Raw genomic sequence first — 26,771 nt, 5'->3', positions numbered from 1 at the left:
TGAGCCCAGGGTCTCCCTGGAGATGTCTCAACACTTATTCTCCCCCAGGGACAGCGTTTAAGCTCATTAATCCAAGAACGCCAAACAAACGCACACACTCGTCATCTCGGTGCCATTAGGTTGGAGGAAATTGAAGTAGCACAGAAAGTGAGATTCATTCTTTGATGCACGAATGTTGGCTAAGAGTTTTCAGGAGTGTCTGCCAGCTGGCAGCCTAGCCGCTCACCTCCTCACCCAGGGCTGAAGGGTGGACGGAGTAGCCTTTCCTTTGCACCTACTATGTATGTGCTAAGCATAGGGCTGCCTGCTCTATACAGATAAGGTTATTTCATTCTCATACAACCCCGAGACAAAGGTATGATTCCTTTTCAACAGTGAGAGCACTGAGACCAATGAAAGCAGTGAAAGGACTCACCCAAGTTGTACAGCCAGTCAGCGGCGGAACTGATACCCGCACTCAGGTCTGGCAGGGTCTAAAGCAAGTTATCACCTCTAAATGCTAGCAGAACAGGGCTCCCAGTATCCTTGAAACCCCTCATCCTATATCTGAGGAAACAGAGGTGTGGGGAGAGAAATGATTTGTCGAGCCATTATGGTTTAGTTAGGTTTTTTTTTGGCTGCTCTGAGTGGCTTGTGGCATCTTGGTTCCCCTACCAGGGATCGAACCCACACCCCGTGCGTCAGAAGCACGGAGTCTTAACCACTGTACCACCAGGGAAGTCCCGTCATTATGGCTTAATAAGAAATATATTTGGTATTTGACCCCATTCTTGGCACAGAGCTCCTGAAACTTTTGTAATTTTCTGAGTGATTGGGGTGCTAGGAGCATTTTTTGTTCTACTATTTGCTCCTTGACACAAGAGCTTCTAAGACCCCAGGAATTTCCAGAGTGATGAGTGTCTTTTCGTGTGCGAATGAGATACCTGGTGGCTGGAGTCCCTAGGTGGCTTTAGGATGGGGACTGGTCCCCAGAAAGACCAAGACATGATTAGAAGCTTGGAACTTTCAGCTCCACCTCTGCATTCTTTGGGGAGGGGGAGGGGCTGGAGATTGAGTTAATAATTGATCATGCCTACGTGATGAGCCCTCATAAACACCTCTTAAGTATGATGTTCGGAGAGCTTCTGGGTTGGTGAACACATGGAGGTGATGGGAGGGTGGCCCACCTGGGGAGGGCCTGGAAACTCCACACCCTTCCCCATACCTCGCCCTGTGTATCTTTCTTCTAGTTATTCATCTGTACCTTTTTAAATATCCTTTATAATAAGCTACTAAATGTAAGTAAATGTTATTCTGAGTTTTATGAGCAGTTCTGGCAAATTATTGAACCTGGTCACGGAACCACCAATTCATAGCCAGTTGGTCAGAAGTATAAGTGGTGCAGACTTGCCATTGGCATCTGCATCAGGGGCAGTCTTATGAGACTGAGCCCTTTACCTGTCGGGTCTATGCTACCTCCAGGCAGTGAGTATCAGAATGGAGTTAAATGGCAGGACACCCAGTTGGTGTCCACCAAGAATTGGAGAATTGCCTGGTTTGAGAAAACCCACGCATTTGGTGTCACAAGTGAAGAGTGTATAGGAAAACAGAATTTTCCCTTTAGTCATAGAGGAGGTTTATGGTGAGACTGAGATCCAGGCTGCACATCCCAGACCACATTCCACCTCTAAGACCAGATGTTATTTCTTCTCACCCATCCCAAGAAGTCCACCGCATCCACAACTTACAGAAGAAGAAGCTGAATAAATATTTTCTTAAAAAGTCAACCCTTTCCTCCATCAGTTTGCTTCTGCCTTCACATCTTGGTCTCTGCTGGGTTTCCATTAGGCTCCACACTATGTCATTTTCAAAGAAATCTTGTAAAGCAGCAGCGCTGTTATTCTGACAGAGCCTATTCACCTCTCCCCGCCCAAAGCTGGTAAAATGACCAATTTTCTCCATCGTCCCAGCATGAAAGGTTAAGTGCATAATGACACAGACTGACTGTCTTTTCCTTCCTTCATCAGTCAGTTTCTCAGAGATGACATCGCTTTCTCTAGAACCAGCTGGCAGGAGCAGTTTGATTTCCAGGGTTCAGCACTATTCGTGCAGAGAACTGGACTAATGGGGCTTATTGGAAGTTCCAGCCAAGCTTCAAAAGTGCTTTGCATGAACGGTTTAAATGTTTTTTGAATTATATTATTTAATGGCATTGGACAATCATCATGACGTAATGCTCACAGTGAGCAAGGCATATGAATGTTTATTTTGATCCTGTTTTTATTAAAAATGCACATATTGGGACTTCCCTGGTGGTCCACTTGTTAAGACTCCGTGCTTCCACTGCAGGGGGCATGGGTTCAATCCCTAATCGGGGAACTAGGATCCTGCCTAACATGCGGCACTGCCAAAAAAAAAAAAAGGTTATCAATAAAAATGTATGATTCCAATATTTTTCAAGAGGCACATATCCACATACATGTATCAGTGAAGCTGTCTTCAGCTGCATGTAACAGAACATCTGATTGATAGTGTCTTGGACTTTTTTTTTTTTGGCCGTACCTCGTGACCTGCAGGATCTCAGTTCCCCCACCAGGCCGTGGCAGTGAAAGCCTGGAATCCTAACCACTAGGCCACCAGGAAACTCCCGATAGTATCTTCAATTAATTAGGTATCAGTGTGGTAGCTCAAGGATGTCATCAAAAGTCTGGCTCTTTCCTCGCTTCCCTATGCCATCCTCATCACAGTGGCTATAGCAGCTTCAGGAGTATGAGGGGATAGCACCCAAGACTCAAATCATCTTCCCCAGAACTGCCCCTCCCACACAAGAAGACTTCCTCTTACCTCTCGTTGCCCCAAAGTGGGTCTCATGTCTACCTCTAGCTGCCAGGAAGCCTGGGAAAGTAGATGTCTGGCAGAGGCAAATGGGACTGCCATGACTGGTGCTATGGGCTAAGTGTGTCCCTCCCCTACCCCCAACAAATTCGTTTGTTGAAGCCCTAATCTCCAATGTGGTGGTCTTTAGAGGTGAAGCCTTTGGGAGGTGATTAAGGTCATGAGGGTGGAGCTTTCATGAATGGGATTAGTGCCCTTATAAAAGAGACCCCAGAGAGAGGATCTCTTTCTCCAACATGTGAGGGTATAGGAAGAAAGCTGTCTGCAAATCAGGAAGAGTCCTCACCAGGAGCAGGACCAGCTGGCAGCTTGATCTTGGACTTCCCAGTCCTTCAGAACTGTGAGAAATCAATGTTTGTTGTTTAAGCCACCCAGTCCATGGTATTTTTGTTATATAGTAGCCTGAACAGACTAAGACAACTGGCTTCTGTTGTTACCGACCTGGGTCCTTGTACTCCTGTAATCAATAGAAATTGATAAGCGGCCAGATGAGGAATTCAGGCAGGGCTTTATTGGAACTCGTGCAGCATGAGGGAAAGAAAACAAGAAACAGGTGCCCGTGCTTGCTCTCCAAGGGCTGGCAAGCTGGTTCTTTAAATAGGGTGAGGGTGGGGGCAGATTGGTGGGTTGGGCTGGAGGGGTGGCTTAGGTGATCTGCCCACCCCCTTGGTGGCGCAGTGTGCAGGGAATCATGCACAGTGCCCTACTTTTGCTCTCCACAAAAGAGAAATGGCAGTTGGAGAAATGGAAGAAATGGAGAAATGGCAGTTGGTTTGTGGCCTTTTTGTATCTTATTGTTCATAATTGCCTCGACTGCTACTGCACAGGCATGCTTGTGCGTGCAGTTATTTTTAGTCCCTTCTAGTTTCTTTGTATCTGTTGCTTGTGGAGACGTGTGTCCAGGTGCAAGCATTGCAGCAAAGGGTCCAGGTCTCAGGTCCCAGCCTGTCTCGCCGAAAGGAGCTGGAGACATTGCCTCCTAAATAGATCAGGGCTATGGGAGGAAGGGGCAGAACGAAGGTCAGTTCAATGTCAGCCTCAACTCCTGCAGCCACTTGGAGAGGAGAGACCATGGTAAAGTGGTCAAGAGCTCCCGCGAGCTTGGGCCGAATCCCAGTGGCCACATACCAGGGTGGTACTTTGGTCACATCGCTTAACTTCCATTTCCTTGTCCGTAAAAATGGAGATAAAAACAACACCTCTCTCAGGACTGCCATGAGGACTTAGATGAGTTTATGCACAGAAAGCAAATGCTCAATAAACGTTGACTTTTTGTTTCCCTTAATGGTGGAGCCCGTCCCTCCCTCTTCCAGCCTGATTTTTGTTTAGGTAAATTCCCTGATAGACAGATTGGGTGGAGGTTGGGGGAAGCAAGCTCCTTTCCTGGGGATGTTCAGGGAACCACCAGGCTTTGGTTTTGCCAACTGGGGTTTGTAAGTTGAAGACCAGAGGTGAATTGCTTGGGATCTGTCCACTGAAACAAACCTAAAAATGCACAACGTGAGAGTTGTGAGTTAAGATTTATTGGGGGCAAAATGAAGACTATAGCCCAGGAGACAGCATCTCGGATAGCTCTGAGAAACTGCTCCAAAGAGGTAGGGGGGAAGGTCAGTATATATGTGATTTTGGTGAAGGGGGAGTGTACATGCAGTCAAGCACATATTTTTTGCAGAAGGTTTCTGCTAGTCTCGTGAAAGTTACTGCTAGTCACGAGGAGCAGACGTCACCATGAGGATTTTAGTGCTTTTCTAGATGCGAGGAGATGCAAGATTGGGCTCATAAAACCATCTCCTGAAAATATCCAACTATCTGAAGACCTGTTCTGCCAGTTTTTCCCAGAGCACAGAGTGCTTCATTTCTGACCTCTACCCTGAACTTTCAGGGGGTGTCGAAGGTCAGCAGCTGCAGTGGCTCATAATTTAATCCTTGTAGAGGTAGATGGCAAGTGCCAATCTGTAGGTGACAGGTCCGAGGACCACGAGGTGTGTGGAAGAGGAAGAGAGAGAAAGAGAAGAGATGGAAAGCTGGCGACAAGAGAAAAATCTGAGGAAAACACAGTGCTATCTACTAGGAATCTTCATGGGGTTCTGACGCATGCCTGTCTGTGAGAGCGTCACAAGAATTTCACCTTGCTCGTTAATGTGGGGTGAATGTGGATGTGCTTGGGAGGACTCAGAACATGCTAAGTGCAGTTTCGAGATGGACAAAGGGTGAAGGCCCCCCAGGGCAAGCCCGCCACACCTGGGTTACATGTAGGAAGAAGACTGGCGTGAAATTCACCCGAACACTCCGAGTGGAACAGTGGCCTCTGGTGCACGTGGATCAAGGTTATGTGTAATCTTAGGTTCCTTCTTCGTACTTGTTTGTATTTTCCAAAATTTCTACAATGATCAGGAATCTGTTCTGCAATCAGATAAGAATTCTATTTTAAAAATTTTATTTAAAAAATTTTATAGAGAGGAATATAATTTTTAAAAGTTGTTTTAAGGTTGAACGTTAGCTCTGTTTGTCAAATACCCTGCTTATCCAGCATCATTTTCTCTTTCTTTTCCCCCTGCCTCCTTCTAACGGCTAATAATAGCAACAGATATGATTTACTGAGCCTCGTACTGTGTATGTCCCAGACACGTGCTCAGTGCCTGACATGCATAATAATCCTAGAAAGCTGTACTATTATAATTCCTATTTCAAAGATGAGGAAAGTTAGACTCAGAGAAGAATTTCTGGCACATGGCCCCTTTGAACTAGAGATGTTTGGTGCCAATACTCTTGCTTCTAACTTTACCTGTTGCTCTTTTGTTCTTTCATCATCTTTCCTTCTCTCATCTTTCAAAAAGTATCTATCAGGTACCCGTGTCAATTCTGTGGTTATAACCCAAGATTTCTCAACTTCATCATGATTGGCATTTTGAACCAGGTAGTTCTCTACTGAGGCGGGCTGCCCTGTGCATTGTAGGATGCTTTGGAACATCCCTGGACTCTACCCACTAGATGCCAGTAGCAATCCCCCCACATACCCAGCAGTAACAACAAATATGTCTCCAGATGTTGCCAGATGCCCCCAGGGGCCAAAATCATCCTCCTTAAGAACCACTGATGGAGCCTCATCTCCACGCTAGATGTGGAAAAGGATTCTGGAGCACCTCCAGTTGAAGGCTCGCAGATAGGAACCCAGGGGAACAGCATGTACCCTTCTGGCAAAGCCCCCAAGCTCATTTGTGGCAGCTGCCACCTGCTAGGACATTCCGGGGCAGGGTTTGACAAGCGCTTGGAGTGCCTGCCCCTGGCAACAGGAGCAGGAGATGCAGGCTGAAACGAGACATTACTGCCACTCGTCCTGAAAGCTGGGATGCTGGGGGTCACACGGGCAGGGCAGGGGGCCCCAAGCTGGTCTGTGGATGGCATTTCTGAATGGAGATCAGGTTCTTGGCGAAGACGTCAAGGAAGGAGGCAGAAAGATCAGTGGATTCAGACAAATCGATTTCTGGTCCTGGTCCTGCCCCTACTTGCTGTGCAGACTCAGTTGAGCCTTTTGAGAATATTCCTGCTTTCCTCCATCTCTTCCTGGGACAGAAGGTTGATGTGTCCAAAGTGGTCCACTCCATCCCCTCACCTGCTTCACTCTTCTTCGGAGCATCTGACGTTCTGTTGTATTTGTGTTCACCCTCTGTCTCTCCTGATTAAATTTCAGCTCATGAGGGCAGGGGAGCTGGTGCATCCCTGGAGCCTATGTCATTGGTGAACGTAATAAGTGCTCATTAAAGACATGCAGAATGAAGACACACACACACCCCATGGGGAAGCTATTTGGAAATATGTCTCAATGGCCATAGACATGTCATACCCATTGTACTCAGTGGTTTTACTTCTGAAAATCAGTAGCCCCCACCCCAAATAATCCAACACGAAAGAAAAGCCTTTTCTTTCGTGGAAAGGTGAATCCATATTCATCCTAACGCGGCTAAAATAGCACAAACAAACAACTCAAAAAGCCCACCTAAGTAATCAAGATAAAGGCATAGGGAATTCCCTGGGAGTCCAGTAGCACTTGATGCTCTCACTGCCGGGGCCAGGGTTTCATCCCTGGTGAGGGAACTAAGATCCCACAGCCGTGCAGTGTGGAAAAAAAAAAAAAAGGGCATAATTAAAACTGCTCTGATAAATCTACTTGGTGAAATTCCAGGCAGCCATTACAAATGTTGTTTACAGTAAGATGAGTTAATATTGCAACACACACACATGAAATACATAATACAAAATTGTATATGCAACCCAATTGCTGAGATTATAGGGGTGAGCTTCCTTTCACACTGTTGGTGGGAATGTCATGCACGGTCCCTCTGAAGGACAGTTTGGAAATTCCTATTAAAATGTTCATGTCACTTAATCCTCCAATTGCATTTCTGGGAATTGACTTAGCAAATAAATAAATTGATTTATTTCTAGGAATCTATCCTAGAATATATCTGGAAATAAGTCTAATACCTATGAATGGGGGGAATGGTTAAATAAATCACTGTATATCGATATAATAGAATATTATATAGTCATTAAAAATGAGATGTGCATATCCTGACATGGAAAGATGCCCAAGACATATCATTAAGTTAAAAAAAGCAAATTGCAAAACGTTTTTTGTGCATGAATGATGGTGTCATCTTTGGTCGTATAAGCATAAACCTTTTTTTCAATCTGGAGGAATAGATGACAAACCACTGACAGTGGTTTTCTCTAAAGGATAGAGGGAGATTTTCTGTCTATGCGGTGAATTTCTGTAATGTTTAAAAGCTTTTCACATAGCTGAAAAAGGAAAACACTGAACCCACAGCATGAAGTCTCTCACATATGCCAACAAAAGCCAGGCATGGGAAGACTGGAAGGAACTCTATCAAGGTGTTATTAACTGTGATTGATCATTTCTAAGTCATGGGATAAAGGGCAGTTTGTTTGTTGTTGTTGTTTTTACTTTTGGTGTAAAACTTCTAAAGAGCATGTGTGGGCTTTACAGAGGACAGAACTCCCCCATTAGCCCTCTTTGTTGAAACCAGGGTGGTGCTCAGGGTGTAGAATGTTCTGTTGATGTAACCTGCTGTTGTGCACTGTCCTCTTTCCCCAGGATGGATGACATCCAGCTCTGCAACGACATCATGGACTTGAAGCAGGAGCTGCAGAACTTGGTCGCCATCCCAGGTAACCATGGGGGACCCCACCTCATGAACCAGCTGCTCAGATCCCCCGTCTGGAAGGCCCTAATGCAGCCTCATTCTTGCAACACAGTGCTTGCTCCCTGATCACATGGTTCAAACTCTGCATCGGGCAGACCCGGGTTCAAGTCCTAATTCTGACCACCTCCTTGACCTTGGGCAAGTCACATTATCTCTCTGAGACTCAACTTCTCTTCCTGTGAAAATGGGGTAGGAATAGTAATAGTACCTAATTCATCGGGTGTAAATCTTACTGCAATAAATGAAACAACACAAGCCACGTGCTTAGCTTGATAGCTGGTCCAAAGAGTCCAGTAAATATTAGCAATGATTACTCTTATTATCCTGTTTGGGAACAGGTAGAGTATGGTGGTTACGAGCTCTGACTTTGGAGTCAAACCTAGATCTGTCATTTATTAATGATGTGACCTTGGGCAAGTTACTTCACTATAACTCGGTTTCTTCGTCTGTAAACTGGGACAATCATGCTATCTACCTCAAAGGATTGTTGTGAGACTGACCGAGGGGTGACACATGTAAAGTACTTAACACAGTTCCCATCTTATAGTGAGTGCATAATAAATAAGTGCCATTATTATTATTACTATTATTATTATTACTATTATTATTATCATTAACTGAACACATTTCTACTCAGTGGTCAGGACTCAGAGCTTTCACTGCCATGGCCCCAGGTTCAATCCCTGGTCAGGGAACTAAGATGCTGCAAGCCCTGCCATGTGGCCAGAAAAAAATAGAATGAGGAGGGGGAGAAATAGCCAAGTCCAGACACTACCCACTAGAAACTTCCATTTGATTAGCGTGGGGCCCTGGCATTGGTCATGTTTACAAGCTTCTCACACGGTTGTGATGGGCAGTCAGGGCTGAGAGCCACTGGGTCAAGTCTCTCATTTTATACTCCTCTGAGGGATCATTTAGTTGAAAGATACAAAAACCCATTGAAGCTTATGTAAACACAAAAGGGGCAGTTACTGAAGGACTGCCGAGACTCCTGGAGCCTGCAGGCATTATCGTATTAGTTTGCTAGGGCTGCCCTGACAAGTTCCCACAAACTTAGTGTCTTAAAACAACAGAACTTTATTCTTTGAGAGAAGCCAAAAGTCCAAAATCAAAGTGTCAGCAGGACCATGCTCCCTCCAAAGGCTGGAACAGAGAATCCCTCTTTGCCTCTTCCAGCTTCTGGTGGTTCCCATCAGTCCTTGTTCCTTGGCTTGTAGCTGCCTTATTCCAGTCTCTGCCTCTGTCTTTGTGTGGCCTTCCTCTCTTTGTGTTTCTCTGTGTGTCATCTCCTCTTCTTATAAGGACACCAGTCATTGGATTAAGGGCTGACCCAATGAGTATGACCTCATCTTAACTGATGGCATCCACAAAGACCCTATTCCCAAATAGCGTATTTCCAAATGAAATTAGGGGTGGCAAGGACGTACTATTTACTCTCAAACAGGCAGGAAGCTCAGCCCAACTCACAAAGGTCGAGAACCAAAAACAGGAAAGCTGTGGAATGTTCTTTGGCCCTTGCTCTCTCTTTCTCTCTCTCTCTTTCTCTCTCTGTCTCTTACTCTCCATTTTGGAGCATGTTCTGTTTTCTCTCTCTATAGCACATGAGCCAAGCAAGGCCACTTTTTTATCAAACCCAACTTGGGTCTGCTTGCCCGCAGGCTGTAAAGCCAATGTACTGACACTGGGTCATGGTGAAGGAAAGTGCAGTGTTTATAGCAGGGCCAAACAAGGAGCCCAGGACAGCTAGTGCTCAAAACGCCCAAACTCCTCCATGGGTTTCAGCAAAGCATTTTTAAAGGCCAGGTGAGGGAGAGGCATCCCAGAGTACGTGATCAGCTCATGCACAATTCTCCGACTGGTGGATGGTGAGGCAACAGGGCGGTGTCACACGGGTGTGTGTGTGTGTGTGTTAACATTATGAATCCTCAGGTTCCAGGAGGCCTGGGGGCTATGTGCTCATCAAGTAGTTAACATCTTCCATTTGGTGGGGGTTTTAGCATCTGTTAAACAACTCAGGAAGTGTGCATCAGATACTGTTATCTAGGGACTTCAGAGAAGAGCTACAGCAGAGGATGTGGGGGAGGGGTCTGTCCCAGGAAGGCCCCACAGGGTGCAGCTCGCTTACAACCTCATCTCCCTTCCATGATTTTCCCACACAAGAGCCCAACTCTCAGGCCTCTGTGTCCCAATTTTCAACTTCCCAGGGGACAGTGATGGGCCCAACATAGACTGACGTCTCCCTCTTGAGAGGAAGGATTCCCAGAGCCCACTGTTGGCTCAGCAGGACACTTGGGTGCCACTGAGAAAGGAGACACGAGTGTGTGGCCACCAGGCCAGCCAAGGCCTCCTCAGGCCACAGGGGCTCCACGGGGGGCCGTGGCAGCCTCTAGAGCATGGGTAGGAAATGGGTGGGAAATGGCTGGGGGTGGGGGTCTTTGGCTGACACAGTGTCTGGGCTGCATGACTGACCAGGACTGGGACTAGGGTAGGAGAACAAGGCGCTCAGCTGGAACATGAAAAATTCAGTAATCATATTTTCATGCAATATTTAAAATACCAAAATTCATGCAAAAATATATACCAAAAGTTTAAATAAAGATGAGGTCGGGGGCTTCACTGGTGGCGCAGTGGTTGAGAGTCTGCCTGCCGATGTAGGAGACACCGGTTCGTGCCCCGGTCCGGGAAGATCCCACATGCCGTGGAGCGGCTGCGCCCGTGAGCCATGGCCGCTGAGCCTGTGTGTCCGGAGCCTGTGCTCTGCAACAGGAGAGGCCACAACAGCGAGAGGCCCACATACTGCAAAAAAAAAAAAAAAAAAAGATGAGATCGGTACTGACACTCAATGGGCGGAAGCCAGGAACGCTAACCCTGCATGGAGGGGACAGGCCCCCTGAAGAACAAGTTCTACCTGAAATGCCATCAACTGTCCTGCTGGGAAACATACAAGGTCATAGGGCCACTTAGCAACAGAGCCCAGGTCCTCAACGGCAGCTCCATTGATTCTGCTGGAAAACTGCATCTTCCCAATCACTTCTGTGCAGAAATTCAGATATTAAAGTTCCCTTTCCTCTCCTGCCTTTCCTGCTCACCTCTCCCCACCTTCTCCTCTGACTCCTTGTTAAGAGCCTTTCTGTGCATTCCTTGGGCCAGTGCCAGGTTTCTAGATGGGTTTAGCTGAGTTTAGGGGGAAAAAAAATGATGCTCCTGGCAATTTATCAATAAAAATATTGAGTAAAGAGAACACTGAATGGCCAAGAAAATCATGTTTCTCCAGCCAGGGTCAGAAAATAATTTACCAGACTGTGATGAGAGAGGACACCTGGAGCCCTCCCCGCCTTCAGGGCTTCTCAAGAACAAGCCAAGATGCCTCACCTCACCTTCACTGCCACCACGGTCCCCTTAGGGCTGGGGTTGCTTAGACCTGGCTGTAGAGGCCATGATACCCTTCCCTTGGACATAAAAATAGTGTCTCCCTCATAGGGTTGTTGGAAAGAATTAATAGCAGTTCTCAAGCAGGGGTGAGTTGGGCCTCCCAGGAGACATGGGCCATGTCTGGAGACAGGCTTGGTTGTCACAACTAAGAGAGGGGGCTGCTACCAGCATCTAGTGGGTAAAGGCCAGGGATGATGCTCAACATCCTACAGTGCACAGGACAGCCCCCATGACAGAGAATGATCCAGGCTCAAATATCAATAGCACCAAGGCTGAGAAACCAGATTAAATAAAAATGTAAAGCTCACGGTAATACAAATACAAAGATAATTGCTACAATTTATTAAGCACTTACATTTTGCACACTTACGCTATGCGACTTGCTTTCCCTTCATTAAATAAGTGTTTATTTCTTTTGTACCTCGTTTGGTAAATATTTAACCTAGAGGGCACTTAATCATTAAAGCAACAGTGACTGTATAAAATCATAGCCTATAATAGTAGCAGCTGACTGTTCATGAACTCTTACTATCCACCAGGCTGTGAGCCTAGGGTTTTACTTGATTTCTCTCTCTTAAAACTTGCAACAACTTTATGATTATCTGTGTTGAGAAACTGGATGCTCAGAGAGGTTGAGGAATGTGCCCAGAGTCACACAGCTAGGAAGGGGAGGAGCTGGGGCATTAAGCCACGACTGTCTGATTCTATGCCAAGGGCTCACAGTTGTGATAGGGTCTACAGGCCAGGGAAACCAGTTAGGAGGTCATGGCATGGTCCAGGGAGAGCTGATGGTGGCCTGGGCTAAGGAGATGTGCTGGAGGAGATAGATGAGAAGCAAGTTGGAGGGTCACATCGGCAAGCACGTGAAGATGCTAGGAATCAGGTGTGTGATGCCAGCAGGGGATAAAGTTGGCAAGTAGGTGGGTGATGATGGCCAAAAAAAGTGTGTCCCTAGATAGATGGGTGGTGCCTGGAAGCAGGTGAGTGATGCTTGCAGGCAGGTATGTGATACCTGCAGGTAAGTGGGTGATGCCTACAGCTAGGTGGGTGGGGCCTGCAGGTAGATAGGTGGGGCTTAAGGTAGGTAGGTAGTACCTGGAGACGGGTGGTACCTGGAGGCAGGTGAGAGATGCTGGCAGAAAGGGTATGTTACACGCAAAAGCAGGTGAACAGCATTGGCTGGTGGTGTGGAGACTTAGGTCAGTAACTGGTTTGTAAGCTAGCACAGACCCCTTTGAGAAGGTGGCTTCTCCCGTGAGTTGCTGGGAGGGGCTGCATGAGCAGAGGGCTGCAGCTGAGTATCTGGGGAGGCTGGGGGATGCCTGAACTGGCAAGAGATAGAAAACGGGGATGAATAACTTGGGCAGGGAGGTTTGTGAGTTCCTGGGGGCCCTGCCAGTTGCTATGTGACTCTGGCTTAGATCTGGGGCCTGGCGGAGGACAGGGGAATATTGGAGGGCTGTCGCTGGTAACTTGGAGAGAACGGTGACATCACTCCCCAAGTCCAAGGGCGCTGTGGTTAACTCGCCTGCAGAGGGCAGGGAGGCTCTGTGGTACCGACGAGTGACTTGCAGAATCAGACTTCGGGACCCACCTCGAGAGGAATGATGCTGCCATAGTCAACGCAGTGATGAGCAGGAACCCAGGGGCTGCTAGCAATTCCACTCCACTTCCTCACTCCCCTTCTGATTAATGAAAGAAACCGATTTTCTCTCTAATCCAAATATTATATTCTCCTTGCCTCTGGTTCTGCCCCCAGGTCTAGAGGAAATGGTCAGTGCCAGTTCCAGCAGGCAGATGGACAAGCTGCCCCATGATTTTTATCTTCTGAAAAAGTTTCTGCCCTCCTAGTTTTCTCAGTCCTCGTGTCCAGCCCTCGTTCTTTTGTTTCCTCTATGGCGCTCTAGCCCTTGGTATTTGGAACAGGATGGGAAAGCGTGGGCGCTTTCCTTCTGACAGATTGGTTGAGCCTCGCTATAGAGTAATTCCCTCCTGCCCCCGGCCTTCTGCACGACCCCCTTGCAGCAGCAGCGTCATTTACCGGGCACACACCACGGGCCAGCTCTATGCAAAGTCATTTACTAACACCACAGTCTCGCATTCAAGCCTCACTGTGTATTTTACAGAGGAGGAAACAGAAACTTGAAGAGGTCAAGTTGCTTCTCCAAGTTCATCCAGCAAGTTAAATGGTAGAGCCAGGATTCCAACCCTGACCCCTCGGACTCAACTGCTTTCAACAGCTACACTCAAACTGTCTTTGCTAATGTTGTATTCTTCCCAGAAAAAGAAAAAACCAAGTTGCAGAAGCAGAGAGAGGACGAGCTAATCCAGAAGATCCACAAACTGGTGCAGAAGAGAGACTTCCTGGTGGACGATGCAGAGGTTGAGCGGCTAAGGTAAGTGGGCAGTATGTCCCCTGAGCAGAGGGCTGGGGCTGTTAGAACACAACTCAGTTGCCTTCCAAAACCCGTCACCTGCTCCCAGGACTCACAGCTTTGCAACAGGCATGGCCTGGGCAAACGCTCCCCAAACACTGGATCCAGATGAATCCTGGCCTTCTGGCCTGAGGACCCACTTCACATTCAAGAGAAACTCAAATCCAGCTCCAAAATGTTTTGCAAAGGCCTGTGGATCTTAAGTGAATGTTATTTGAGGAGGTAACCAGGGAGGAATTACATCACATAACACACGGCAGAGCTTCCTGCACATTCTTTTCACTGAGCTTTCTCCCAGCTCATCAAGGCAACTTTTCCAGAAACTTCCATTGGTTTCTACAGAAACTCTGCCCCCTGTACTAACTTGCTTCCTTGCCTGCCCACTTCCCAGCTTTGTTCTTTCCCTTTCCCTCTCCTAGATGGCTCTGATGCCCCTTCCTAGCCTTCAGGGTCTCCTATTTGCAGATGCACCTGCCACCTGGATCTGGACAACCATGGGCCCTGGAGCCATGGTGCACCTGAAGGCTCCCCAGGGAGCCAGGGCACGGGAAAGATGTGAATATTGATTCTTGAATGTTTTTGTGCTGGAGGAAGGCCTTTGGAGTTGTCCACAGGGGAGAGGCTCCGAGGGCCTTTTCCAAACCAGAGGGCAACTTCCTTTTAATTCTCTGTGTCCTCCTGAGTCCTCTGAGGCCCCTAGGATGCGCCTTGCCCAACTCAACCAGGCTTGGATTGTTGACTTTGCTCCTGGTGACCCTTGGAAGAGCTGAGGTGACTTGCCCTCTGAGACCTGCCTCGTACCTTGTCTAGGGTAACATAAAAGTGCAGGGTCAGGAGAGGGGCTGCCCAGCTCACTAAACCTCCATCAGGGAGGCTGGGTCCTGTAACATACCTGCCTCTCCCCTGGGGTCTCACACTAGTGGGAGTAGCCATTTACTCCATCATTGATATGTGTCTCTGCTTCAGAGTAGATTCATCAAACAAAACACACACACACTATACACACATAACAACATATGCACACCACACACACACAACACACATGTACCACCCACATATAACACACAACACACATGTACCACCCACACATCAACATACATGCACCGCCACACATAACACACAGCAATACACATGCACCATCTACAAAGTCTGATACATGATCCCACACTCTTGCCTCATTTCATCAGTTCCTTGATGCTCTCTTAGCTTACTGTACTTTCTTCTTGTCTTTACACATCTGTCTACACAGGGAGCAAGAAGAAGACAAGGAAATGGCCGATTTTCTGAGAATCAAGTTAAAACCTCTAGACAAAGTAACCAAATCTCCAGCCAGTGAGTGCATACGTTATTCCTTCTCCTCCCCCCATCCAAGAGAAAAGGAAATTTAAAAGAGATCTTGAAGCCGAGGGGGGGCACAACAAAATGATTTCTACAGATCAAACTTGAGCCCAGGAAGGCAGCAGGCAGGGCCAGCTTCATGGGTGAGAAACCTGTGCAGTTTCCCAGGGCCTAGAAGGGCACTATGCTTGCTTTAGTGCCCTGCTATTGCTGTCTTGGAATTCTTAAGAATTTTCGAACAGGGGGCCCTGCATTTTCATTTTGCGCTGGGTTCTGCAAACTATGCAGCTAATTCTGGCAGCAGCTGTCACTCTCTAATCATATGGTGTGGTGCACTTCATTGAAGGAGTTGGGTGGCCACTGAGGCAAGAAGGTGAGGACTGAGGGCCATGGAGCTCTGGCCTCTGTTGGAGCTGGAGTCGCTGGAGGAATGGAGCCAGAAGTTTACTTCTCAGAGTATTAGCCTCACGAGATACTCAGAGCGAAAAGGGTTCTGTGTGAAATAAGTTTGGGAGATGCTGTGTATTTGACCCTCTCTTTGTAGGCTTCCAATGTCCATTAGCATATTAAAGTGATAATGGGTCCTGCTGTCTAGGAACTACCTTCTCTTTGTTGGCCCAATGAGACCACACTTTGAGTTATAAGAAATGGATGCCCAATTCAAACTGGCCCTAGCAAAAAAGAGGATGTGCTGGAAAAAGAGCAATGGGAACCAGGGCTTCAGGGACTGGACACTGTTAGAACCCTTGCTTTCCTTCTATTTATCATCTTTACACCTCTTTGCATGTTAGCTTCATTTTCTCCTACTACACAGGCCTTCTCCCTGGGGCCAGAACTCTAGAACCATAACTTAGTAGCAGCAAGGCAACACCAGTGATTCTCTCCTGGTGTCTAAATATATAAGATTCTGATTGGCCTTTCTTGGATCGTGTTCCCACTTCCTAGGCCCATCACTCTCACCAAGAGGCTCAGAAGTTGTGATTGGCTAGATCTGTATCACATGCCCACTCCTGTAGCCACAGAGACATGAGCTGTTATCAGAAGAAAAGGGACAAAATCTTGCTAGGAAAACACGACCCAAAAGCTGCCACTATCAACTGAAGCAGCAAACCCAGTTTTCCCTGACCATCCATTAACATCCCATGAAAACACTGTAGTACAGTGTGAAGGAATAAAGAAAGAGAAGGGCCCTGGTCCCTTCTGCAGGCCCCTAAAATCATAAGCCACATGGTCCCTGTCTAAATCCAGCATCCTCAATGGACTGTCTCTTCCATGAAAGGTAAACTAGAAAAACTCCACCGAACACTGTGGAGAAGGAGCAAGGAAACCCTTCTATGTAAGATTATGGATAGAAAAAAGAATTCTGGCAAGAAATCAAAACACCAAGCCTGCACCACATGCAAGAGGCCCAGTGTGGGGTCCAAATATACACCACCCATCTGGTGCTGGAATCCCAAGTTGAAACATTAAAATTAATCCAAAACCAGTGAAGTCTCTGGGACCCCAGCAAAGCAAATGCAAAATTGCTCAGTAGAGTCCCTTCAGCTCTCATAATACACAGCCCACACATTAAAAACAACCCCCATGAAGATGATCTCTCAATAAAAATTTTAAAACCAATGAAGAATTGAACCACCATGAGAGGAGTCAGTAGGTGCAACAAAGAGGATGTCTGTCCTCCCATGAACCAGAACTAACAGACTATCTAAAGTATAAGAGATATGAGAAGGAATAATACCCAAAATGAAATAGCAAGATGCTATGAAAAAAGAATAGGTAGATTAGCAAACAATTAGCCTTCTAAAAAAAATTATTGTCACTGAAGTAAAAACTCAGTGGGTTAAACACAGAGACATAGCTGAAGGGAGGATTCATATAACTGGAAGACAGAGCTGAGGAAATTACCCAGAATGCAGCACCAAGAGACAAAGAGATAGGAAATATGAAAAAGAAGTTATGAAACATGGAGGTTAGAATAGTAAGGTCCAACTTACATTTAATAGACATTCCAAAAGGAGAGAGAACAGAGAATGACAGGTGAGGGTATCTGAAGAGATAATGTGTATTTTCCAGAATTGAAAGATATGAGCCCTCAGATTAAAGTGACTTAAACAAAATTTCTGTCATCCACTCACCAAATACTTCTTGAATGCCAGACTCTGCTGGGGTTGGCAGATACAATGGTGAGGAGAACAGAATAGGAGAAGGGCTAAAAGCTATAGTTGTGAGCCAAGGACTGAAAGCCAGTGGACCCACAGGGAGGTGGGAACAGTCACCAGGACCATATAAAATGCATGCCAGCTCTCCACACCACCTGATCTGTGACATTGAAGCAAGGCCTGGCAAGGGTTGGGATGGAACTGGGGCTGCAGATGATCAGGGCTCTCCTCACCTTACCTCTCTCTCTCTCCTGTTTCCCCTCTCTGCCTCTGCTCTCCTACCTTGCTGCAGGCTCCCGAGCAGAAAAGAAAGCAGAGCCCCCACCTAGCAAGCCCACGGTAGCCAAGACGGGGCTGGCGCTCATCAAGGATTGCTGCGGGGCCACCCAGTGCAATATCATGTAGCCCCCACATGAGGTGCCCCCGGGGCCACAGGGAACCCCCTCCCACCCTCTTGTCTTCATAGCCCCCATTTCACCGGGGCCCAAGAGCTCTCCAAGGCGGAAGGGATTGAAGGCAAGCCCATGACTGCCATCAGGGGCCGTGGGTGCGGCGGGCGGGCCCGGCCGCCCTGTACAGAGTGTAGCAATAGGGAGTCCCTCACCGTCGCATGGCCCTCCCCAGAGCATGCCGAACCCAGGAGTCTGTCTCACTGTTTATCCAACCACCAGGAAAGGTCCTCCCTCGAAAAAGTATATCTCCACTTCTCTCTAGCTGTATCTAACCCACTGTGGGAATGAACTGGGAGGGGGCATGATCCCCAGGTGTGTATAGTCGTGACTTTTCAACAGTCTGGCACCATGTTGGACACATCCCCCATCCATGCTCCTAGTTCTGCTGTCAGGCTGCCCCAAACGGCTCCACCCCCGATCTGTCCTCTCCCAGGGGCTGTGCCCTGGAGGGCTCCACACAGCCCATGTGTCTAGAGACACAGAGGGCCCATCTGTAAAGACTGAGCTTGTGTGTGGTGTTGTGGTCACGTCTCCCGCTTCCTCCCCTCCTGTGTCTGGGCACGGCTTGTATCAGGAGTGTGTCCGTTCGATCTTGGCTCTTCCTTCCCTTGCAACGTCTGTCCCAGGTGTGTGGAGCAGAGTGGGGATGGGGCCCCGGCTGGAGCACACCTAGTACTTGGGAGAGGTAGCAGAGAGCTGGGAGCTCCAACACGAGGCAAGGGCAGATGAGAAGGGACCCAGAGCAGATGCTGACCCAGGCACTCTCCACCCACGGGGGCCACCGGATGGACGGAGTGCCAGCAGGACGCCACTCACCAGCCTAACACACAGACCTCCGCAAACAACAATGGCAGGCAGGAGAGGCGGCCTGACCCAACCGTGTCCCATCATTCGGTGGTGTATTTTAACCAGCCTAACAATTCCACCTGTGTAACTTGATGTACATTTGCTACAGCCAGCCCGGCACAGCCCATGTGACCTCTCTGTACGTGTGTGTGTGTCGTGACCGGCCTAAGTAGTTAGCATAACTCAAGATTTGCTGATGTGCAATCATCCATCAGAGAAAATAAAAATGGAAACCACGTACACAGCATTTTTAAAGTTTTTACTTTTTTCTTGACTATAGAAGTAACCCGTGTACATAGTTAATCATTTAAAAAGTACAGAAAGTATAAAGAAGTGTTTTTGTTTTTTTAACTCCCATCATTCCTCCAGCCACTCTGACATTTTGGCATATTTCCTCTCTGTCTTTTTGCATGATTTTTTTTTTCATGATTGGCATCCTATTGTACCATTCTATAACAGTTTTCTTTTTCCACTTATCATAGTATCACTATCATTCTGCCACATCATTAAAAGCTCTTTGTAAACATTAAACACTCTTCATTAATATTTACAATGGCTGCCTAGTAATCCATCTTGTGGATATACCGTAATTTATCTAACCAGTCCCTCAGTGTTGGACAATTAAGCTGTTTCTGGTTTTTCAGTATTATAAGCTATGTCAGGATAAACGTCTGGGGGGGACAAAGCTTCATCTGAATTTCTGATTTTTCCTTAAGACAAACTCCTAGAAGTAAGGTTCTAATTTAAATGGGTCACATTTTAAAAAAAAATTTGTAAATCAAAAGTTAACCTGAAGGTCTCTCTAGTCACAGCAGCTTTGGAGTTGACACAAAATACCTCTGAGTTTGATGGCCCCTCCTGGTGGGCAGTGCACCATCAGCCCCTCCCGCTCTGTCACTGATGTGCTTCTGCTTCAGTCCAAGCTTTGGCCCACACAACACTTCCTGCCATTAGGAAGCTGAAGAGGCTCCCTCAGGCCACTGCCAGGGCCACCATCTGGCCTCAGAGGGCACCGCCCTACACCAAGCATGAAGCCAGGCTGCATGAGCTTCCTAGGGCTTCCATAACATATTCCCTCAACCAGTGTACTTTAAACAACAGAAATTGATCCTCTCACAGTTCTGGAGGCTAGAAGTCAGTGTCCTCAGGGCAGTGTTCCCCCTGAAGGCTCTAGGGAAGAATGCTTCCTTGCCTCTTCCAGCTCCTGGCAGCCCCTGGCAATCTGTTATTGCACCAATCTCTACCTCCATCTTCACGTGGTCTCCTCTGTCTGTGTCTCTGGTCCTCTCTTTTTATAAGGACACCAGTCATTGGATTTAGGGCTCACCCTAAATCTGGGATGACAGATCTTGATTCTTACCGTAACAACTTCTGCAAAGACCCTATTTGCAAATAAGGTCACATTCTGAGATGGCAAGTAGACATGAATTTGGGGGAAGGAGTGGTGCTGAAAACTCAGCCTCTAGGCACTGGTGCTGAATCAAATCTCGGAGAGAGAGTTTTAGGTAAAGTAGAAAAGAATAGCTTTATTGCTTTGCCAGGCAAAGGGGGATGCAGTGGGCTCCTGCCCTCAAAAACTGTGTCACAACCCAGGAGAATTTGGTAAGGAGTTTTACAGCAATGGTTTAGGGTAGGGTTGCTGATAAAATTAGGGTGTGTGCAGGGCCTGCACTCCTTTAATTTGGTCTCAGGTAATCTCTTGATGAGCTTCTCTGGTTCCTTTAATCTGGCCTCAGGTGGTCTTCTCTGGAATAAAGAATGACAACATCTTCCATTTATTGGGGGTTTTAGTTCTGTAAAGAGCTCAAAGATATTTTTATGTGTATCCCTTGAGGCAGAACCAGGACCCTTCCCCAAGGCTGCACTATTGTTTCTTTACTGCTCCTACCCTGTCTCTGCGTCCCCTCCCTTCCCTGATTAGCAACTGTTCAAATCTGCCCTTTGGAACTCAGGGAAGGTCATGGAGGCTGGGGTTTATTCCCTACAAACAAGAAACAGGAGACAGAAAGGCTTCCATGCCCAGGAGCCCCATGGGGTCCTGCTCGGTTTCAGGGTGACACTATTTAACCTGACTATGCAGATTCTTCCCCCTCTTGCAATAAAAACTCAGGCTGCAAAGGGCCCGCCACACTCCCTTCCTGGTGGAAAACGTGTGTCTGGAAGGCCTGACCTCAGACCAATTAGACAGCAGTCACTCACTGCTCCAACAAGCTAAAAAAAATCAAAACCCTCATAAAAATCCTGCCTCTAGTACACCCACTGAGCTCTGGGGAACATCGTAACTTATGGTCCTACCATTCCTATTGATTTTTTTAAAGCCAATAAACCACCATTTATTGAGGTTTTCACAGAAGAGCAGAAGAAAGTAATTATTCAAGGTGCTCCCAGATCACCAGGGCTGCCTGCAAAGCTGGGAAACCTTGCAGGCCTCGGGGTCCCACACCCCCAGACTTACTCCTTTTGGAAGTTGGTTGGGAGGGAACATGATGATAACTGGAGAAACATTTATTGAAAGCCTATCGCTGTGCACTGAACATGTATGCACATTTTCTTTTCTGTTCTTCATGTCAACCCCACAAGGCAGATCTTATTACTGATACCCAAAAACTGGGTTTGCCTCTTGGTGGGTGTTGAGCCAATAGACACAACCAAGCCAAAGATCAGGAGAAGGAAGGATTTATTATTACTTGCAGCAAGTAAGGGGAATATCAGGGTTCTTTCCCAAAGCAGTGCCTCCCCAACAGCAAAATTGGGGAGGTTTTAAGCTAAAGGTACATGCATATTCATGAAGGGGCTTGAGCAGAGGAGAATTCAGCATAGAATTGGGCCCAAGGTCGACAGAGTCCAAGCCTTAGTTGACTGAAGTCAGGAGGGTCAACCTCATCATTCCATCCTCCACCTGGGTGGGGTCCTTAGTTCCTGCAGAACTCAAGCACTGTATCAGATTGTGATGTATAGCCCTTGAGGAGGCACTAGGACTCCGCTTTATCACTGCACTATTGTTTGACTGTCTTTTCTCTGTTCCTGTCTTCTTTTGTCCCCTTAAGATCATTGATGACTGGGACCTGTTCAAGGGCAAGAATCGTGGCCAGGCTTAGATCACCAAATGGCTTAGGCCAAAATGGGTTCTCTTATGTCAAGAAAGCCATGCCTGGTTCTCTTTCTCTGGGGACTCCCTAGCCCTATCTTCTTACTGTATTACTTCCACTCTGTAGATGAGGAAGTGGTCCAAGGTGCCATGGGCAGTTAGTGGTGGGATGGCCATTCATTCTCCCCCACCCCCGGCCCCCTCCGGTAGCCTCAACTGTCCTTCCTCTCCCCATCAGTGTTTAAGCAAATCCCTCCCACTAACAAACAACCCTCTATTCCTTCTTCCCTTGAGGCTCCTGAAACTACACACCTGGTCTCAGATTGGGACACGAACCCAATCGCACCTTAGATGGGATTCGAATCCAGCCAAAACTCAGATTGGGACTTGAATCCATGGGCTGGGACTCAAACCTACTGTCTTTTAGTTAGAATCACTCACCTGGTGTCAGGACTTACTGAAGCTCGGGTTCTTTATGTCTCAGCGCAGAAGGAATTCAGCAAGAGGCAGAGTGATAGGCAAGAAGTAGATTTATTCACATAGGATGCCTGGGAGGGATACAAGCAGGTAGTTCTGCCCTGAGAACTAAGTGGGAAAGCTGGTTTATTTAGGGAGATACACACTCCATAGACAGAGTGTGGGCCACCTCAGAAGGCGACAGGCCCCAAAATATGGGGTGGTTAGTTTTTGTGGGCTGCGTAATTTCATAGGCTAATAAGTGAGAGGATTATTCCAATGATTTCGGGGGAAAGGGACAGGGTTTTCCAGGAATTGGGCCACCACCCACTTTTTGGCCTTTTATGTTTGGCCTTGGAACTGTCATGGTGCCTGTGGGTGTATCATTTATCATACGCTAATGTAATGAGCATACAATGTGGCTCAAGGTCCACTGGAAGTCAAATCTTCTGCCATCGTGGGCCTAATTGGTTCTAACCAGTTTATGTTGTATTCTCAGTGGCCCTGTCATTCTTTTAAAGGTTGTGCCATGCCCCCTTCCCTCTGTCTCAGTCTCATCCCCCCTGCTTGCTTGGATCCCTCTTTGAACTGGGGCTGCAGAAAGCTTCTTTGGGTTTTTGGTTCTTCTGGCCACGCTCTCTGTTGGCACCTCTCCTGGACCTTCACACGTTATTCTCGTGCCAAGAACTTCTCAGATTCCCTGCCAGCCTTTCTCTGATCTACCTGTGCACCACTTTGAAGCCAAAATGGCCTCCTTAAAGTGCAAATCTATCCGGGTGTGTTGCTTCCCAGTTTAAAACTCCTGCACCTTCTCCTCCATCCTTGTAGTCTTGGGGCTTGGACCTGGTTTTCAAAGCCTTACTCAATCTAGCCCCTGCGTGTCTCTCCCACCTCCTTCCTCACTGCTCCTCCAGCTTCAGACCCTTGATCACACCAACGTTTAAGGGAACAGACTGAGTAGGAGCAGCTGGGAAGGAAGAAGGAACACCAGGCGATGTCAAGGAGGGTGTATGCTGCAGCATCCAACTTGACCCAGAAGTCATGCACCCATAAGAATTTTATGAAAAGGCCCTACAGGACTTTGCAACAGGATTGGCTTGCGAGAATTTTAGCAAGGCGCTGGTGTGGGAGCCAGATGCATCTGGCAGGGAGTGATCCCTTACACTCTATCCCACTGGAGGGAGGGCTCATCACTCCTATGTGGCAGATGGGGAACTGAGGCTCAGAGAGGGGAAGTGACTAGCCCAAGGTCACACAGCATGTAAGTGGTAGAGCACCAGGACTCGAGTCTGAGAGCTGGGGTGAGAGCCAGGGCCAGGTGTTTATTTCTCATTTCTAATCCCAGCAGCATCACCACCCCACTCCCTGTTGAGCTGTGCTCAATTAGAGGTGACTCATGGCCATGCCAGCAGCCACAGAGGCTCTTATGAACCTTTCCATTCTGTGCTGGCTGGACAGCCCTGGGCTGCAGGGGCTCAACAACTCAGCTCATCTGCAGCTTGAGAGAAGCAGTTACAACGTGCCCAAGGCCACCAGCCAAGACTCAGGACAGCTGGGAGGCCATCAGGGGCTAGGGCGAGACTCTCAGGAAAGCTGGTTTGAGGAGCACATGTCCAGTCACTTTTCCCTACATGTGTCTCGAGAATGCCTCCCTTGGCAGGTACCAGGGAACACAGCGATGAACCAGAGCGGGACAGTCCTGCCTTCGGGTACCTTACGTTCTAGGGAGGGAGACCAGCATCAACTGCCCAGCGGGATTAGCCGCAGGGAAGGGAAGCTAGAAAGTGAGGAAGGGCTCCGGCTTGGTGTCAGCCTGCCGGGGTTAAGATCGACCACTCCCTGTGTAAGCCTGGGGGGGTTCCTTCACCTCTCTGGGCCTAGGTGTCCAGATCTGTGAAATGGAGAGAACCACGGGGGTGGGTGGGGGTAAATGAGACAGTGCATGGGAGGGGTTAGAGCAAGGCACAGGGCGAAGTGGATTATTATTGCCTACATCTGCATGTAGGAAGCTGGAAACACAGAAAGGCTGCCCAAACCTGCCTGTGGTTCTTGGAGGGCTGGAGGCTGGGGATGCAGGGTGAGCAAGCCCAACCCGGGTCCTGCCCTCGTGAAGCTAATAGTGAGCAGAGCCGTGGACACGCGGCCATATGACAAACACGCGGCTGTAACCTAAATGTTGGCCAAGGCCCGTTCCACGTGCTTCCCCAATGTCTGCACCATCCTGGGCATATAGTTCCACAGTCACACCTGGCCCTGACTGCACCCCCATCCACTCTCTACAGCCCTCATGTCCTCCCCACACCCTTCCCCTCCCTCTACTTCTGCCAAGTCCACGTGGAACTCAGCCCCAGAAACTGATGCTGAAATCTCAGCCTCTGTGCACTGGTGCCAAATCGAATCATGGAGACAGAGTTTTGGGTGAAGTAGAAAAAAATAGCTTTATTGCTTTGCCAGGAAAAGGGGGACACGGCAGGCTCGTGCCTCTCAAAATTGTGTGTCTCAACCCAGGAGGATTTGATGAGTTTTATAGCAATAGTTCAAGGGGGGGCGGTTGCTGACAACATTAGGGTGTGTGCAGGGCTGGCACTCCCTTAATCTTGTCTCAGGTGGTGGGTCTCCTAATCTTGATGAGCTTCTCTGGTCCCCTTAATCTTGCCTCAGGTGGTTTCCTGGCTGTTCCTCCCTTGATTAGCAACTGTTCGAATCTGCCCTTTGGAACTCAGGGAAGGTCATGGAGGCTGGGGTCTATTCCCTACAAACAAGAAACAGGGGACAGAAAGACTTCCATGCCCAGAAGCCCCACAGGGTCCTTCTCGGTTTCAAAACCATGCTGCTCAAGGTCTCCCGACCTTCCAGAAGGATTATGGGAGTGGGAGGGGGTTTGCATCACAGCCCCACAAACCGGTGATGCTGGACTCCTTGATTCCCATTTCCATCAGCTCTGCCACCGGCCACCCTCTTGCTCACCCCATCCCCAGGCCTCTCCACCAGCAATTTCCCTTTCACTTTCTTCGAACAATTCAGCTCCCTCCAGCCTTTGCCACTGACCTCAACTTGCATCCCCTTTGCATTTCCAGAGAAGCCTCAGCTGTGCTGCCAGCCAGCTCCAGGCTCATGTCCCGCCCACAAAGATGATTCATTTCTCTCCTGATAAGATACACGTGCCTCATGGTTCCTCTCTCAGGAAAAGCCCCAGCATCAGGTTTGGTTTGTCATGAAGAATTGTGGGCTTCCTCTGTCACACTAGCATGGGGTGAGCACAGAGGCTGTGGGAACATGGGAGGGGGCGGCTAATGGAGTCTGGGGTGCAGGTGAAACTGTGCAACTCAGATCGGGACTTGGACCCACGGGCCGGGGCTGGAAGCCAGCCAAAACCCAGATTGGGACTTGAACCCACAATATTTTAACTGAGGTCACACACCCAGTCTCAGGACTTAATGAAGCTCAGATTCCCGGTGTCTCGTGGCAGAAAGAATTCACTGAGAGACAAAGTGATAGGTAAGAAGTGGATTTACTTAGAGAGAAACACACTCCACAGACAGAGTGTGGGCCATCTCAGAAGGTGAGAAAGGCACCAGGGTATGGGGTTGTCAGTTTTTATAGAGGCGGGTAATTTCATAGGCTAATGAGTGGGAGGAGTATTCCAGCTATTTCAGGAAGGGGCGGGGATTTCCCGAAATTGGGCCACCGCCCACGTTTTGACCTTTATGGTCTGGCCTTGGAACTGTTATGGCAACTGTGGGTGTGTCATTTAGCTTGCTGATGTGTTACGAGGAGGCTTAATGTCTAGTGGAAGTCGACTCATCCTCCATCTTGGACCTATTTGGCTCTAATCAGTTTATATCGTATCCTTGGGCTCTGTCACTATTATAAAGGTTGTGCCTTGCCCCCTTTCCTCCTGCTTCACAGGGACTTGTCCTGAGGGAGGACACATCTCAGCAACAAGACGTGGCAGGGAAGGGAGCTGGAGGAGGAGTGGGGGGTAGCGTGTGGGCAGGGAGCCACCCACCCAGAGGGCTCTCCTGGGCTGCAGGAACCTCTCAGTGCCCCCCTCCGTACCCCGTGTGGAACTAGAACTCTCTGCATTGGGATTTGTTTAAGAAAAAAAAATTCAACTAAATAAACTTTAAAGATCTTATTGGCTTTATTCAGTGAATCAGGTGGCATCTAAACTAGCAGATAGACACTCTGAGGGACTGTACAACATGAGACTTTTATAGGCAGAAGGGAACAGGACAAGGAAGTTACCCCAGACCAAACAGCAGGGAGATTATGGCAAGGTCGCTTTCCTTTAGGGGATGACAGGGGGCCATCAGGCAGATGACGATTCCTAATCAACTGGTTAGGGCTGAAACTGTAGTGAAGTCTTGTTTTGGTGACATGGGGCTTAGCATAAGTGACTCCATTTAGTGCCTGTTGACTTGTTTTTAACAGATCTTTTTGGCTGTAAAAGACCCAAACTGAAG

General features: G+C 48.0%; 1 protein-coding gene across 1 annotated transcript in view; it reads left to right on the top strand.

Annotated features, from left to right (window-relative positions):
- BMERB1 (bMERB domain containing 1) overlaps positions 1–19,255 on the top strand; it is a 119,646-nt gene extending 100,391 nt beyond the window's left edge. The window contains exons 3-6 of the mRNA XM_027117308.1: positions 7,991–8,064; positions 13,813–13,927; positions 15,216–15,298; positions 17,756–19,255. Coding sequence (XP_026973109.1) covers positions 7,991–8,064; positions 13,813–13,927; positions 15,216–15,298; positions 17,756–17,868 — 385 coding nt within the window. The 3' untranslated portion in view covers positions 17,869–19,255. The remainder of the gene's footprint in view (positions 1–7,990; positions 8,065–13,812; positions 13,928–15,215; positions 15,299–17,755) is intronic.
- The last annotated feature ends 7,516 nt before the right edge of the window (positions 19,256–26,771 follow it).

Source organism: Aethalodelphis obliquidens, unplaced genomic scaffold (genome assembly GCF_003676395.1).
Source record: "Aethalodelphis obliquidens isolate GAN/ISIS:26980383/991018 unplaced genomic scaffold, ASM367639v1 scaffold18, whole genome shotgun sequence".
Taxonomy (NCBI): domain Eukaryota; kingdom Metazoa; phylum Chordata; class Mammalia; order Artiodactyla; family Delphinidae; genus Aethalodelphis; species Aethalodelphis obliquidens.
The sequence above is the reverse complement of the archived record's forward strand: the minus strand, read 5'-3'. Positions and strand labels throughout refer to the sequence as shown.